Consider the following 14450-nt stretch of genomic DNA (forward strand, 5'->3'; position numbering starts at 1 on the left):
AAAATCGCCGACCTCGTGAGAATGTAGCATAAAGAAAGATTCTGTTGTTGAAATAATCATAGCAAAAGATGACATTGGATGCAGGAAAATATTCATTAAACGTATTAGAACAAAAATCTTATCGAATCAGTATCTTATCGACACAATGCTATCTTATCGGTGGAACACCTGCACAGAGGTCAAACTTAAGGGGTTGTGTAACCTCTCGAAACCCGATTATAAAAAAAAATATTTTTCATTCATCGATTGGTTACAAGGGTAACAAGGGAAATTACTCGAGTACCTTTCCTTGTGTTACCCCGCTCCGTGTTATCTATTTTTTTTTTTCCACTAAAAATACAATTTTCAGAGGCGACGAAAAGTTGGAAGGATCGTCCGAAGTCGCGACGATCCTTACACCGAGAAGTCAAAACTCATTGAGGGGAGAATCGAGGGCTCGCTTGTTTGTCGAGAGCACAAGCGCGTAATACGGAGTGCAAGTAACGCGTCCTACACACCTTTAAAGAAGAGTCAGTCAAGTTCAGGGACTTCCAGTTTCTCACTACCGGTCGTGGTGAGTTCCTGGTAACTGAGAGTCCAACAGATCCTGACACGGAGAGACCAAGTCGTATAGAGAGTAACGCAGCAAGGAAGGGAAAACGAGGGATGATGATGACGAGCATGCTCTTGCCTTAAAATGCACTCCCCCGCGATCAGCTGATTGGAACGCGTGAATATATTTGGCTGAAGCTCTACTTACTTACAAGTCACCTTAATGGAGCGCAACTTTCCAATCAATTTGCAAATTTCAGGGACAACGCTACATCGGATAAGACATTTAAAAAAAGATAGCTTGAAAAATGTTCCAGAAAGCTATCATAAAGAAAAAGAAGAATTTTGGAAAAAATAGCAGTTTTCTAATGGTTATTATGAAGATTGTCGACTATTTTTTGTCGAGAAAAATTGCATAGCTTTTTTCTTAAAAACCTAAATTCCCGAATTCCTAATAACCACAGATTTTTAGGAATAAATTTCACCCCTTAAAAATGAAAGTGGGCAGATAATTTTTTGTGAGGGTTTATACTTTGATGTGAACTACAAAATGTAATTTTTTCGACCCAGGTTGTGGGGGTACAGTGAAGTGACGACCTTCCTTGTTAATTAAGTTCAGGAATCTTTGAGTTTTGGAAATCGCGCACCTGAACGCCACGAGGAGAAAATAATTTGACAGAAAAAAAACCAGAACGCATGACAAAAGTGCTCAGAAAACTCTCGATAAACCAATTCCGTCGGCTCGTTTAATTCGAGAAAATGACAAGAGAGCTATAGGACTTCGAGTCGAGCAGTTTTGCAGGCCTGTCAAGTGTGCTCCGTCGATTGGACAGCGACGCATAAGTCGTGTATACCGCAGACTCGCCTTTATAAAAGAGAGAAGAGCGAAGGAAGAGTCGAAAAGCGAGGATCTTGAAAAGGCGAGAACGAGAATCTACCAGAGATGGAAAAATAAAATGACACGATCAGAGTCGCTTCTTCGTTGAGGACAGAGGCGGCACTCCTAAAAAAAAGAGAGGGAGAGAGAGATGAAAAGAAAATGAGAAATAATAAAAATCATCATTTGCATTTATGCTCGCGCAGCTGCCCTGCCGAAAACTCATTGGTCCTGAGTCCCCGTCGTGTTGCGCACCTCGCCCTTGTCCTTGCACCCATGAGACAAGATATATCTTCGTCTGCAGCATCCAGCCACCGTCTCATCTTCCACAACTTTTTTCCTCTTCACTTTTTTCCATTTTCTCTTTAACATGCACTTTTCGCGATTTTTATCATGTTTCCTTCAAGTCGTGCGTATGTAGTCCCTGCGTATTTTGAATCTTCTCCTTCTCTCTCTCTCTCTCTCTCTCTCTCTCTCTCTCTCTTTCGCAACGCATACCTTAAACCCAAGTACGCAATTTTCTTCTGCCTCTTAGACGAAGCCTCATTTATTCTGCATTACATGAAAACGTGCTCCGGATCATTATTCTTCAGTAAAAACCTTATTGTGTCGAGAATTTTTCAACTGCAAGAAATACGCCCGGCTCACAGTTTCCTCCATCGAATCGATCAAATCAAGTTGGTGTTTCAGTCTACCGTCGAATGGCCTTCTTTATCTTCATTTGCGTCCCTAAATTTCCGCGGTTTACTTCCCATCTGTTGTTCACACCCTTCCAAATTGTCGCTGAACTGAGCCAGACCCGCGAAGCGCTGCTTCGATCTAAATATAAAAAAAAAATAAGAAATATCTGAAATATAATACAAATGTATAAGAAAAAAAAACATTTATAAATCGTGTACAAGCCAGAAAAAATGTCAGGACCTAATCGAAGGTGACTGGCGAATTCAGAGACAAAAAGGAGGAAAATGCAGAGTGGAATGATTGACTACGGTGGACCCTAGGAACGGCCACCTTGGTGACCTTACTCGTAGCCTTCTTCTGGAAGCTCAACTGGGTCAAGGCAAGCATCGATAGAATCATTCTACATATTATTTTTTATCTTTGGTCATCTGTCCTGAAACAAACGAGAAGAATAAATGGATTAACTGGATCGTTTGAATGAATGGATTAAAAATGAGTATTTTTGAGTCTGAAGTTTGAACACTTTTCTGCAAATGGACAAATGAATGCGACAAATGAAAGTGTTGCATTGTTCGCAGGAGTTTCCATCATGGAAAATCACTGTGAAAATTTTCGCCATTATTCATTTCTCTTCTGTTGAAGCACATTGATTATCCATAGTGATAAAGGTATCATATTCCAAGGCGTAGACTTGTTACGAAGTCAACCAAATTATCTTCGTATGGTTCCCTGCCCACTGGACTGAGCCCCATTGGCAAGTTGAGCCAGTCGAGAAGGTAGTCGACGAATCTTGGTGAAACCGTTGTCGAAACGAGTATCTCGTCAATTGTCACATACAGGCACGTTTCTAAACCGTTTTTTCCTGTCTTGGAACGGAACCATGCTCGCGTTCGTTTTTTCCAACTTTTTATTTATCGTTTTTCACGATTCAGCGTGAAAAACAGTGAAAGTGGATGAAAAGCAACGACATTCCTATTCCAAAAATAATTTTTAAAGAACCTTCGAGAAAATCATTAAGGAGCCCGAAACGAGCATGGAGGACAACGTTAGTTTGATAAAAAGTCCATAAAACTGAGAAAAAGTTGAATCACGGACAATTTTTCACGCCCAATAGTCCCGCTTACGAATCGGGCATGGGCCTCGATTGGTAAAACACACCAATATACGGAATGATTTCCTATCAATTTTCATATCAATTGTTTATAACGATTTTTGTATGAAATTATACACACACACACACACAGACATACAAGCTGTTTCCCCTCATTTTATTACAGCGAATTATTTTATTCAACTATCATTTCAGTAGTCAGTGTTCTGGAGAAAAATCAAGCATCGAATATTACGAAAAAGAAACTCTTTACTCCAAATACGTTCTGTTCTAAATGCGTTCGAATTTGTTAACCGTGAAAATTATGAACTGAAGAGACTGAAAATATTCTCAAGATTGTTCAAGATTGTTCTCAAGATATTCTCAAAATGTTTAATAAAACTGATCACTTCAATTCCCCCAAACAATATTCTCTCAAAAATGTTTAAAGACATTCCATTTGAACGAGTTTCATTTTCTTTTTTAATATTATCGTCGCAATTCAAAGTTCTGTTGGTATTTCTTCCAAAGATATATCAACAGAAAGTAAAACCGAGAATTATTGTATGTCGACAACGTTCTTCAGACATGGTTCCATTTTTACAAGTTTCTACATTCCCATTCCCATAAAATTCAAGAACTGGCGTTAAGAGTATGGATCAGTCGACTAACCTCACTTGGAATTTTCGAAATCGAAATTCTTTGAGACAGTTTGATCGATTAAAAAAAGGCTCTGTCAGCCTACGCAGAACAATGGCAAAAATCGACTGACAGAGCCTTTTTTTAATCGGTCAAACTGTGTCAAAGAATTTCGATTTCGAAATTTGCAACTATCTCTCTCGCACTCACGGTTGCGATATACCAACTGATCCATCCTCTTAATAGTATTTCCAGCAAGTTCAATGCAAGCTGCCACTCTCCAATCTCGAAAAGTAATCTGCGACAAATGACCGTGACAAGATGACTGATTTGCGAAAGAAATATTTCAGATCAAAAATTAGTCTGGAATCCTTGCAACAAGGTGAAAGTGCTTCCCATCCTTAAATGCTCAATTGTGTGTACGTATGAAGTATCGATTGGTCCTTTTATTCACCAAAACAATAATGTTATCGATAATTATCATCGTTAATAATAATAATAATAATAATAATAATAATTGTGCGTGTGTAGTTTATACGAACACACGGACAGACGTACGATATCTATATACACTGACGTTTCTTCTTTCTACACGTATACTCTTCTCTACAGATATACAATGTATGTAAATTATCACAGAGTATGCTTTGCTCTCTTACTTTCTCCATAATTCTCATAAACATTTTGTCAAAACGTTTTCTCCACATGCACAACTAACGTCACACATTCGTTCGAGATTTACATAATTGGTATGACCTTACCAAAAATCTCGTTTAAAAGTTCATACTTATTAATCCTTCGAGCTGCCCTCAATTGGACGCATTGACACAATAGTACCGATAAATCTCAGTCATTACAAATTTCATGGTAGAAATTTCTATTAGCTGCTAAAAAATGGTTTTTCTTTCAAGGGAGTCGAAAATTTCAAAAAATAACGTTCCTCTAAGACCCCTTCCGATCCGAACAACCACAGAGCTCAACGCAGCTGTTTCGAGTTTCTCGCAACTGCTCAATTCACCCTCGGAGTCGCAAAACGAGCGGAGAGCCTCATTATTAATGTATTGCTGTAGAACAAATGTTTTGAAAATTTACAGTACACTTTTGATCTACTAATGATCAATGGACGAAGCGAAACTTGGGAATATCGTATAAAAAACGATTTTGAGGATACAGTGCCTCAAAGCGAGTTGTCGATACCAAAATAATCGAAATTTTTTTTCGTTATTACTGCACGGTATCGAGACTATCAAAAATATTTATCCTCATATTAGTGGCGAAATAGTTGTAGCTTGTCCATGTAAATTACGAAACACTTGCTTCAACTCACATTCACGTTGGAATGTCGGTGATGCTTGAATGAATTGATTTATCTTTTATTTCGGAATGTGAAATAGCCCACGATTTCGTTTAACACTTTTCAAAGCTCCTCATTCTCCAAGATTCAGCGAACATCAATGAAAAAAACAACTTTCCACTAAGTATTTTGGGATTTTTATAAATGTATAAATAAAATAGGTCTACAAATGACTTGGATATTTTCCGAAACAAGTAGCTTGCCAAAGAAGAGAATAGTAAAAGGAACCGACGAGAACAAGGTGGAAAACTTCCTTTTTTCGTGATAAAAAAAGATTAAAAAACGATTCAACAAATTGGAAAAATCCAAGAAATAAACAATTTGATCGATTTCCCATCGGGATCTTTTTGTTCGATTCGCTCTGAATTTCAGACTCCCTTGTAACAATCTTACGCTAATAAGGGAACGGCAAAAAGCCGAGAATAAAGTTATAATTTTCACTCTCACTGCATGACAAAATTCTTGTAATTGCGCATGGAGCGTAATTTTTTGCGCAACGAAGAAACAAGATCGGTCGGTTGTATGACGATCGAAATGTCGCGGCCAACAGCACGAAAACGTTCGCAAGCACCGCCGTCAAAAATGTTCAATGGTTTGCCATTTATCTCGGTCAGGGTCCACGTGGTATTCGAGCCGGCAGGAGCTGTTGGATCGGTTGCTGTCGCCAGTGGTGGTAAACCCATGCTGAGCGCGACACCGGAAACACCGGAAACCTCGTTGCCGTTAACCTCGAGGCCGAACTCATCGCTGTCGTTCCTCTTGGTCAGTGTCACGGCACGTGCGTAAGGTAATCGACGAACAATCACCTCGACCTGGATAACATACAAGAAGTTACTTCGAGTCATGGCGTTCAATTGTTGAAGATCACCGACTATTTCGATTTTCATTTCATCAGCTTTTCAAAGAATTCCACATTTTTTTAAATTCAGTTCCAAAATTCCTAAAATAGAATTTCCAACATCAATGTTGAACCATTCATATCTTAACGATTTTTGGATCGCTTGTTCTTTGATTGAACAATTCTAAAGGATATGAAACTATTTTGGCCTGTTAAAAAAAAAAAAAAATGAGCAAACGTCAAAAAAATTGATCGTCTCGCACTACCGCTGACGATTTTATTCAAGTAAATCTGAAAGTATTTATTGAAACTCTCGCATCCATTAAAAGAAAGCCATAATATAACGTTTACGTACACGTGGCGTAGTGCAACCCTTCAGTATATCTTTTATGGCGGTAGCATTGAGTGGCGTTATACCAGCTACACTCAGGACCAAATCACCCACGTGAAGAACATTGTAGAGCAAAGGGTGTTCTCGCTGCTTCCAACCTGCGACCCTGGGAACCCAAGTACGTTCAATATTATTAGTGCTGGATTATTAATCCGTAAAGAAAACAGTCCCCAATTGTTACGAGCCTATGAATTAAGAATAATAAAAAAATTTCGATTGGACCATGCATTCACATTTTCCAAGAACTTTCGTTAACATTATGATTCTAAAACGTATCCAATATTTCTCGCATTAAAAACTATAATTATTGAGTTCCAGAACCTCGCATTATCAATTGATTTTTCATCGTTTATGCGACAGTTAACCAATGCTCACGAAGCTCTTCGGTGACTCGCAACAAAACTGTCGATTCTTATGGTTAAATGCAAAAGAATAATTCTCACCAAACGGCACCATAAGTATCGACGAACGCGATACTATCTTTGCAGTCTCTTCGGCCCAGTAACAATCGCACACCGGCAGGATGAGCCATTTCTCGTCTGAGTTGAAAAACTTGTTGTTCTCGAAGTGTAAGTTGACGACGAGTATTAGGATTAGCAGAAGTGGTGGATCGAGGTTCAACCGTATTGTTCGTTGGCCGATTTGGTTGAGATCGATTCGTCTCGGCGCTACTCGAAGAACTTCTGTATTCCATTAACGCAGCGTATCTTTCGTTGGAGGAATCGCTGCCGGTTTGTGGAGTATCACGTGCTGCACGAGCCGAATCAGCGGTCGGTGAATACGACGAAGCCATAAAAATGCTCTCGTACCCTGAATCACTCGCGCTCGTTTCCTCGCTTACTGCAACTGCCGTCACGATTCTCGGGCTTGGAGTCGGCGGCGCTGCAGCACGTTGAATTCCACCCTGCGTTGGCCTCGCCGATCGTCTCTCTTCGAGCGAAATATCGTCGAACGTAAACACCATCGGTGCTGTCTCCACGCTCGTTCCTGCCTCACGGCCCGGACTGGAGGTACTCGAATCACTCAAGTACGTCGTCGCACTGCTCGTCGCAACTACTGGAACGTTACTACTCGTCGACGTACTTGGAACGGTGCTGCTACTCGCCGGTGGGGAATTAGTCACAGCTGCGACAACCGTCGTCGTTTGTTGGGTCGCCTGGACCGTTGACGATCTACAAGCAGTGTTAAATTTTAGTTATGTTCATTTTAATTGACGATAATAACGACAGATATAAAAATCGCAGTATTTCGTTTCAGGCCACGTACATAAAAGTTTCCTAACGATTATAATCGTTCGATACGGTTTTCGATTAATATGATTCCAAGGTGTGACTAAGGTACTCGAATTATTTTAAAATCTTTTTTCTAAAAAACTACAGGCTTGGGAATATTCATGAGAATAGATATTCCGCTACGAAAAAGCATTCAAAAGAATTTTTCAGCGAGAAATTTTTTTCCATTGCGTGAAACACTCGCAACGTTGCAAATTTGTAATGCTTTCCAGTGAGAATGAAGATTGAAATAGTGGAATATTCATTCGATAGAATAACCTTCACCCGATTCTTGAACAGTTGGCTGAGCCTGTGACAAAAATTCTCGAAAATCGATCCAAGTTTTTTCTTTACATTTTAACCCATGCGAAAATGTCAGGTCTTGCGGATATTAAAAGTAGAGTTGAATAAAAAGATTCCATTGGAAGTAACAAAAATAGATAAATCGTTGAAAGAAAAAAATATTTTTCGTCACGCTCGAACGACGCGATTTTCCGTAGCAAATAGCGGCATACCCAGTTGAAAGTGGCGGAGGGGGTAAGGGGCTGGTCGGATCTCTGGTGGCGATGCGTTCGGGTCCTTTCGAATAAAGATTTTCTTTTGGTCGCAGAACCTTCATGTCGGTTAATTTTCGTGTGATTAATTGTACCCAATCGAGCATTCCTTGATAGGTAGGTGCGGCCAATCGTAGAACGCGATCGTCGTTGAAATTGACGCAAAATTCGTAATCGTGTCGTTGGGTGGCGCAAAGCGTCGGTGAGAGATGTTGAATGTGGCGCAACGAGTGGGCCCACATGGGGGAATGAGTGGTGGCTTGCTTCTGATCGGCGAAGCCTTCGAGGCGGGGTTCGGTGTCGTCGTGGACACAAAATGCGACCCAAAAACGATTAGTCTCTTTGTCAGTTCTGTCGGTTCGTCTGAGCCAACCGTTTTTATAAATTTCGCGAAATTGTACCGAGCCCTCGTTCGCTACGGAGGCTACAGAAGCGGACGAACTTTGCGCCGCTGCGGGATCCATCGTTTCTTCGCTGTCCCGTCGACGATGATGCTGATGGTGATGGTGATGAGGGTGATTATGATGATTGTTTTCCGCCGGTCGAGCCAGTTCGGTCAGCAATCGGACTGCTTGGAGCATCGTAACGATATGTGCGAGGATGGACGGACTTTCGTTCACTACTTTGCTCTAAATTCTTCAATCCAAATACCATGTTACTGCGTCCAATTTTTTAAATCGAATTTTTACTTCTTCCTCTCTTCCTATTCTACTTTCCAGCTACGACGAGCGGTGTCTCCGTCGAATGAGGAGTCACTGCAAAAAAAATACATCAATTATTCGTGTGATCGAGTTCACAATAATTTTATTTCCAAACAGTAAAAAAAAAACCTTTGCAGACCAAAAAATCGGTTCGCAGGATAAAAATTTTGGCAAATTTGTTTCATTCGTTAAACACTGAAACTAAAAGCGGTTTAAATCTCGCTAATGTTCAATTGAAAAATTATCCGAATTGCCTCGTGTTTTCGAATTCGACCGAAACATATTTTTTGACTTTTTTTTCAACTCGAAGTCGATTTTTCCATTTTTCGGCCCAGAAAAAAACTCGAACAGCAGTGGCAGGAAATTTTCAATTGTTTCAGAATAAAATTATGCGAAATTCAACATCGCACAAAATTGTACATTCACTGATGTGCTGCACTCGTAAACACGATTACACAATTGTTTATGCAAATTAATGTACACGGAAATATTCATATGATTTTGTACGAGTGTGCAACTCACTGATTACACAATCCATAATGGTGAAAAATTTCGATCGTCGATTATCAATGGAACACAATGCTTCTCGAAAATTTGTTATTCTATAATAATTTCAGAGTGCAGTAAATTCACACAATTATTAATATTCTTGTCAAGTATGCGAATTAATTTCCATTATTTTTCCAATTATATTTGACATTATACAGGTATTGCGTAACCTGCGAATTTTCACATAAAATCGCAAGAACGATGATTTTTTTACGAGTAAAAAAAATCACAAATCATTCAGAAACTTTGTGCTCTCCAATTGATACTTCATGAATAACAATTTTTAACGAATTTTTTTCTTCAATCTCACATGCACGTAGCTTTTGAAATTGGTTCGCTTTCCATCTCGAATCGCCGGTCGTACTCTGATTCATTTTTCTACGACCGAGTCGATTTCTCTTCGACATTTCTATTGAAAGTATTTTTCATTTTACATTTTTATTAAAGTAATCTTTAACGTTACCGTAACGAATTTTCAAATCAGCTTGAATTGATTAACGTGGTCGTTGATCTTGCGCCATCACACAAAAACTGGAAAACATCGAACCTCAAAATTTTGGTCGAATATGTTTATTATTTTTTTGCAATATTTTACTAGTTCAGACCGAAATGATTATTGAAATGTTTGTGAATTTATTGAGAAGCCATTTTGATTTTATTCTTATTCTCCATTTTCGTAACTTTTAAATATTTTGTAAATAACGAACGAATTATTTCCTATTCGACAACCCGCCACACCGCCTGCAGTTTCGAATTTAGCGAGAGAAATTTGGTTTCTAGTACTTATTTGAAGACGGAAAAAAATGATGAAAGATATTTTCCGTTACGTTTTCAAAATTTGTACACACTTCAAAACCCCTTTGCTCACCATTCAAAATTTTGGAATGTACAATTTCTAATTTACTATGTAGAATTTTATTTTTTATTGTTCCGATACGTACTCGACGATCGTACCCATATTCGTCTCTTGTTTACTGATAAAACGTTCGAAGGATCGGAGAATTTTTACGAGTTACTAAAATTCTCTTTCCTTTTTCGTATACAAAACATGAGAATCAATATTCGGAACACGAAACGTGATTTGTGCAAAAAATACTGTTTTTATTTACACGTCAAATGAATCATGGGTCAATTCGATGTGTGAGAAGTATGTATGTTTCAAGGACAATATCCTCGTACATGGGCATCCAAACTTCCACTGACTTTCCCCCTCTTCCGATTTTGGTAACGGTGTGACGAAGAAATTGTCTCACGGAGAGATAATAAGAAAAATGACAAGCGTTAATGGAAAACCGCTTGAAAATCGACACAGGTTCGTATTATCTTCACATTAAAATGGTTATTCAAACTCACACGAGTGAAAAAATATTATTTCATTGAGTCAGTATTGTATCTCGTGGAGGATAGTTGAAGAAAAATGTTCTTACCACACAGTAATTGATTAATTCGATTACTTGTCTGAGCCAGACGTCAGTTTCGATCTCCCACAGCTGATTCCTCGAGTAGCGCTAAGTTTATATCTATATATTCACAATTGACGAGAAACTGTGACAATTGAACAATCCTAAAATATCTTGATGATCGAAAGACAAATACATAACTGCTTATTTTTGTACTGCACTATCAGTAAATACTAGCGTTATTTGAAAACGAAGTGCAGCGCATGTTACTCGGGATGAAAGTTGAACGAGAACTATTTTCTGCCGTGTGTATACTGCTGTTAGCCACAGTGTAGGTACTTTACGCGTCACGCATCCGTGCACAGCAAGAAAAAAAAATGAATAGAGCGCGACGCGAGGGGAAGAGTTATTGTTCGTAAGACTTTTTCCCACACGCGATTGGACGGTAATCTCAATGACAGTGTCTTTAGGATATTTATTATTGCGCTTTAGTGTACAAGCAAAAAAAAACTTGTTCTGGTAGCGTGCGAACAAGAACGGGTGTCGGGATACCGAATCGCTAACCCGCAGCCAACCATCTTGGCTTGCATTCCGCTTCCGCGACCATGTATCGTTCTTTCTCTGTCGACTCTCCCTCTCTCTTAGTCTGCCCCCCTCTTTCTCTGTCTTCCTTCTACACGAGTTCCTCTCCATCTGCTACTGTTCATACACGAATCAACACTCGATAAACATTTTCATTTGTTGCAAAAAACGAACTTTTTTTTGCTTTTACGATATCGATGTAAGCATTAGATTTATTGGTAGAAATTGTATTTATTGAAAAAGGGAAAAAATCAGAGCGCCATCTTGCGGAACCGGTACATCACGAGAATTCAAAATTACTTGTTTGTTTTATCCCTGCTAAGCTTCCTGTCAAACGATGAAAGCCATTTATCAACTCGAAACAGAGTCTTAGAATCTTAGAAAACGTAATTTTTTGTTTTTATTTTTTCTTAACATAGAAAATAAATCCTTGTATAACGTGTTTTTTTATATGTCAAAAATTATCATTTTCAAAATTACACTTTTCTTCTATCTAAATTTTTTTAGTCTTTAGACGCTTGTAATTCTTCTCTCGCAATTGAATGTCCACAAACATTCCATAAATATTTTACAAATCAAAACGAACAAAAAACGTCACATATTTTAAATGTAATAATAAAAATGATGATGTAAAACGATGGATCCATTGAAGGTAAAAAAATGAGCCTGGGTCACGAGTTATTGACAAAAAATCAATAAAATGAGGTATACTTTATTCGTTTTATTTACAGAAGCCTAACTTTATTGTCATTAATACTAACTTCTGTTACTTTCGAAAGTTTTTTTTCGAATTTCGAAACTGCCTTTTCAAAAGTAATAGAATTATCTCGATGATTAACATAGCGATTGCAAACTTTTTTTCGCAATTTTTTCAAACTAATTTCTTGGTTCGAGCCAATGATTTCTAGAATTGCAGCTTTCCAATCGAACTTCAAAGTTTCTTGATTGTCATTTTGGTCCATCGACATAACGGTTGTGCCTTCGACTACTTCTTCACTGGATTTCTTTTTACGCTTCTTTTTTGGTGGCTCCTCGACTGGCGTAACCTCAGTTTCTGTCAAATCTCGTTTTTTGGTTTTCTTCTTTTTTTCAACAACTTCTGGAATTTCTGTGCCGTTCTCTGTTGGAAGTCCCTTTTCTCTTGATATATTTTCATTGTTTTGGTTTTCAGCTATGTTATTCTCATGATTTCCAACTGAAATCAAACCATTTGATTTTTCCTTTATTTCTTCTTTGATGATACCTAAATTGGATGGAAAATTGAATGTTTTCAATGATATGTGCATATATCTATAAAATTGTCGAAATATATAATTCAATTATGGTTAACTATGAACCGAGAACTGAACTATAGGAAATAATTTTATTTGATTAACCCTTTCACTGTGACACGCATAGGGGCAAAAAAAGTCGTGCTATTTTTGTGTCATGACACGTATAGGGGCATTTGAAAATCAACATATTTCCACTACGTCGATTCGATTGTATAATTTGATACATCATGGTTTCAATCTACACAAATCTTTTCCAATACAAAAATGACACGAAAATCTCATCTTTACCTCACTGCGAAGAAATTAGAATTGATGTCAGTTTTTATAGAATATCTACCGTTAGTACTTTGTCCTTGGGGTTTATTAGCTTCGACAGCACCTTTGAATGCTGTTTCCATCCTCGCCCAGATACCATCAATGACAGGCATATTTATCCTATTACCCATGACGCTACGGATAAAATTCAGAAACTTGGCTTTCTTTCTTGGTATATTTTCATGTCTGGACAAAATGTTTAAAATGTTCCGCTCTTCCATGGTCAAATTTTTGGCTGTTTCAATGACATTCTTGACAATGTTTATCCATTCCTGCTGCTTCCTTTCTCCCTTGTTCTGTCCAGGCTTGGGAACATAGTCTTGTCCTCCATATCTTTCAGATTCTGTTATACACTTGGTATGAGACACATATTCTTGTCCACTGAAAACAAATGACAAAAATTTGTTTTTAGAAAATAGCACCAAACCGGAAACAATATTTTTTTCTGTCATTATTTTCTGCCAGTGAAAACGATAAAATAAAACTCATGAGGGGTGAGACAACTTACTAAAAATCCTTATGGCAATCAACACAGGTCAAATTCTCTGAGCTTCTGCATTGAAACTGATAGTGCTTTGCTACTTTTGGCTTTTGTAAAGAGTCTCCACAATTGTTACACGTAAATACAACCATGTTGAACGTATATCCAGAGTATGTTGTAAAATTCGATAAGTAGAATTTTTTATTGCAGTTGTTGGTCGCAATGGAAAATCCTAGCAATAATAATTGTCAATTGAAATAAGTATAGAAGATAAAACTGTGGAGGTTATGCATTTATAACTCTTATTCACCGGAATACAGTGTATTTAATTGTGTAAAGTAAGAAACATTAAACGTTCGATTAAAATATAAATTTAGATGAAATCTTTAAAAATAACAAAAAGTTAACGATGAACAATTCGAATCATTGATGCAAATATACACGTGTTTGGTGATCACACACAGCCAAGAGCGCCAAATCAAGTAAATAGTGTGGTGGAGCGGATTTGGCAGGAGCATCGACAATGTACTAGAAAATTCCGTATACGCCATCTGTCGGAGGAGAGAATAAAGGAAGGAGTTACGCTTATTTCCGTGAATTCCGTCGACTCTATATAATTTTGGATTACCGGCTTTTTTCAGTTGACTTGATATTTAAAACAAAAGATAAATTACACGCTATTCTCATTTTGTCAAAGAACAAGGTGTAACTTTTATTTTTCTCAAAAAATCAAGAATGTCTGAAACTGATAGATCACCTTAATTGAGAAAGATTATAATTGGGAAAATTAAAAACTAAAGTGCAATCATTCGACAGTCATAAATTTAATGTATAAAAAAGTTATTGGACTTTTAGAAAGCTTATTTAAAATTTAGAAGCTTTACTAGAAAAATATTATTAAAAAATAATGTATGTCTCAGTA

At 37.8% G+C, this 14450-nt stretch overlaps 2 protein-coding genes and 1 long non-coding RNA gene across 5 annotated transcripts; all 3 read right to left on the reverse strand.

The window, feature by feature from the left end:
• Positions 1-1925: 1925 nt before the first annotated feature.
• Positions 1926-3925, reverse strand: LOC122406405 (uncharacterized). Its single transcript, XR_006259958.1, has 2 exons — positions 2330-3925; positions 1926-2227 (listed from the first exon to the last, which is right to left on the reverse strand). It is a non-coding gene; the product is annotated as an uncharacterized lncRNA (long non-coding RNA).
• A 306-nt stretch (positions 3926-4231) lies between these two features.
• LOC122406225 (uncharacterized) lies at positions 4232-11472 on the reverse strand. 2 transcript variants are annotated; one of them, XM_043411538.1, is made up of 6 exons: positions 10904-11472; positions 9940-10007; positions 8188-8981; positions 6845-7573; positions 6366-6507; positions 4232-5984 (listed from the first exon to the last, which is right to left on the reverse strand). In XM_043411538.1, exons 3-6 carry the CDS (start codon positions 8805-8807, stop codon positions 5616-5618), a joined length of 1860 nt encoding a protein of 619 aa, XP_043267473.1. In that variant the 5' UTR covers positions 8808-8981; positions 9940-10007; positions 10904-11472; the 3' UTR covers positions 4232-5615. The 2 variants fall into 2 exon arrangements, with proteins under 2 accessions (XP_043267473.1, XP_043267474.1); XM_043411539.1 differs by lacking the exon at positions 9940-10007.
• A 664-nt stretch (positions 11473-12136) lies between these two features.
• LOC122406226 (cell growth-regulating nucleolar protein) lies at positions 12137-14019 on the reverse strand. 2 transcript variants are annotated; one of them, XM_043411541.1, is made up of 4 exons: positions 13839-14019; positions 13556-13760; positions 13070-13428; positions 12137-12653 (listed from the first exon to the last, which is right to left on the reverse strand). In XM_043411541.1, exons 2-4 carry the CDS (start codon positions 13678-13680, stop codon positions 12184-12186), a joined length of 954 nt encoding a protein of 317 aa, XP_043267476.1. In that variant the 5' UTR covers positions 13681-13760; positions 13839-14019; the 3' UTR covers positions 12137-12183. The 2 variants fall into 2 exon arrangements, with proteins under 2 accessions (XP_043267476.1, XP_043267475.1); XM_043411540.1 differs by having other exon boundaries at positions 12137-12701; positions 13839-14017.
• Positions 14020-14450: the final 431 nt, after the last annotated feature.

The sequence above is a fragment of the Venturia canescens genome, chromosome 2 (genome assembly GCF_019457755.1).
Source record: "Venturia canescens isolate UGA chromosome 2, ASM1945775v1, whole genome shotgun sequence".
In the NCBI taxonomy this organism is placed as follows: Eukaryota; Metazoa; Arthropoda; class Insecta; order Hymenoptera; family Ichneumonidae; genus Venturia; species Venturia canescens.

What these genes read in the sequence shown, in the direction of transcription:
- LOC122406225 (XM_043411539.1), bottom strand. Translation starts at nt 8,807, where the DNA reads ATGCTCCAAGCAGTCCGATTGCTGACCGAACTGGCTCGACCGGCGGAA. An exon ending in CCTCCGCCACTTTCAACTGG is followed by an intron (nt 7,574 to 8,187) that starts GTATGCCGCTAT and finishes CACTGCTTGTAG; the next exon opens with ATCGTCAACGGTCCAGGCGA. An exon ending in AGGGTTGCACTACGCCACGT is followed by an intron (nt 5,985 to 6,365) that starts GTACGTAAACGT and finishes TATGTTATCCAG; the next exon opens with GTCGAGGTGATTGTTCGTCG.
- LOC122406226 (XM_043411540.1), bottom strand. Translation starts at nt 13,680, where the DNA reads ATGGTTGTATTTACGTGTAACAATTGTGGAGACTCTTTACAAAAGCCA. An exon ending in GATTGCCATAAGGATTTTTA is followed by an intron (nt 13,429 to 13,555) that starts GTAAGTTGTCTC and finishes ATTTGTTTTCAG; the next exon opens with TGGACAAGAATATGTGTCTC. An exon ending in CCAAGGACAAAGTACTAACG is followed by an intron (nt 12,702 to 13,069) that starts GTAGATATTCTA and finishes CATCCAATTTAG; the next exon opens with GTATCATCAAAGAAGAAATA.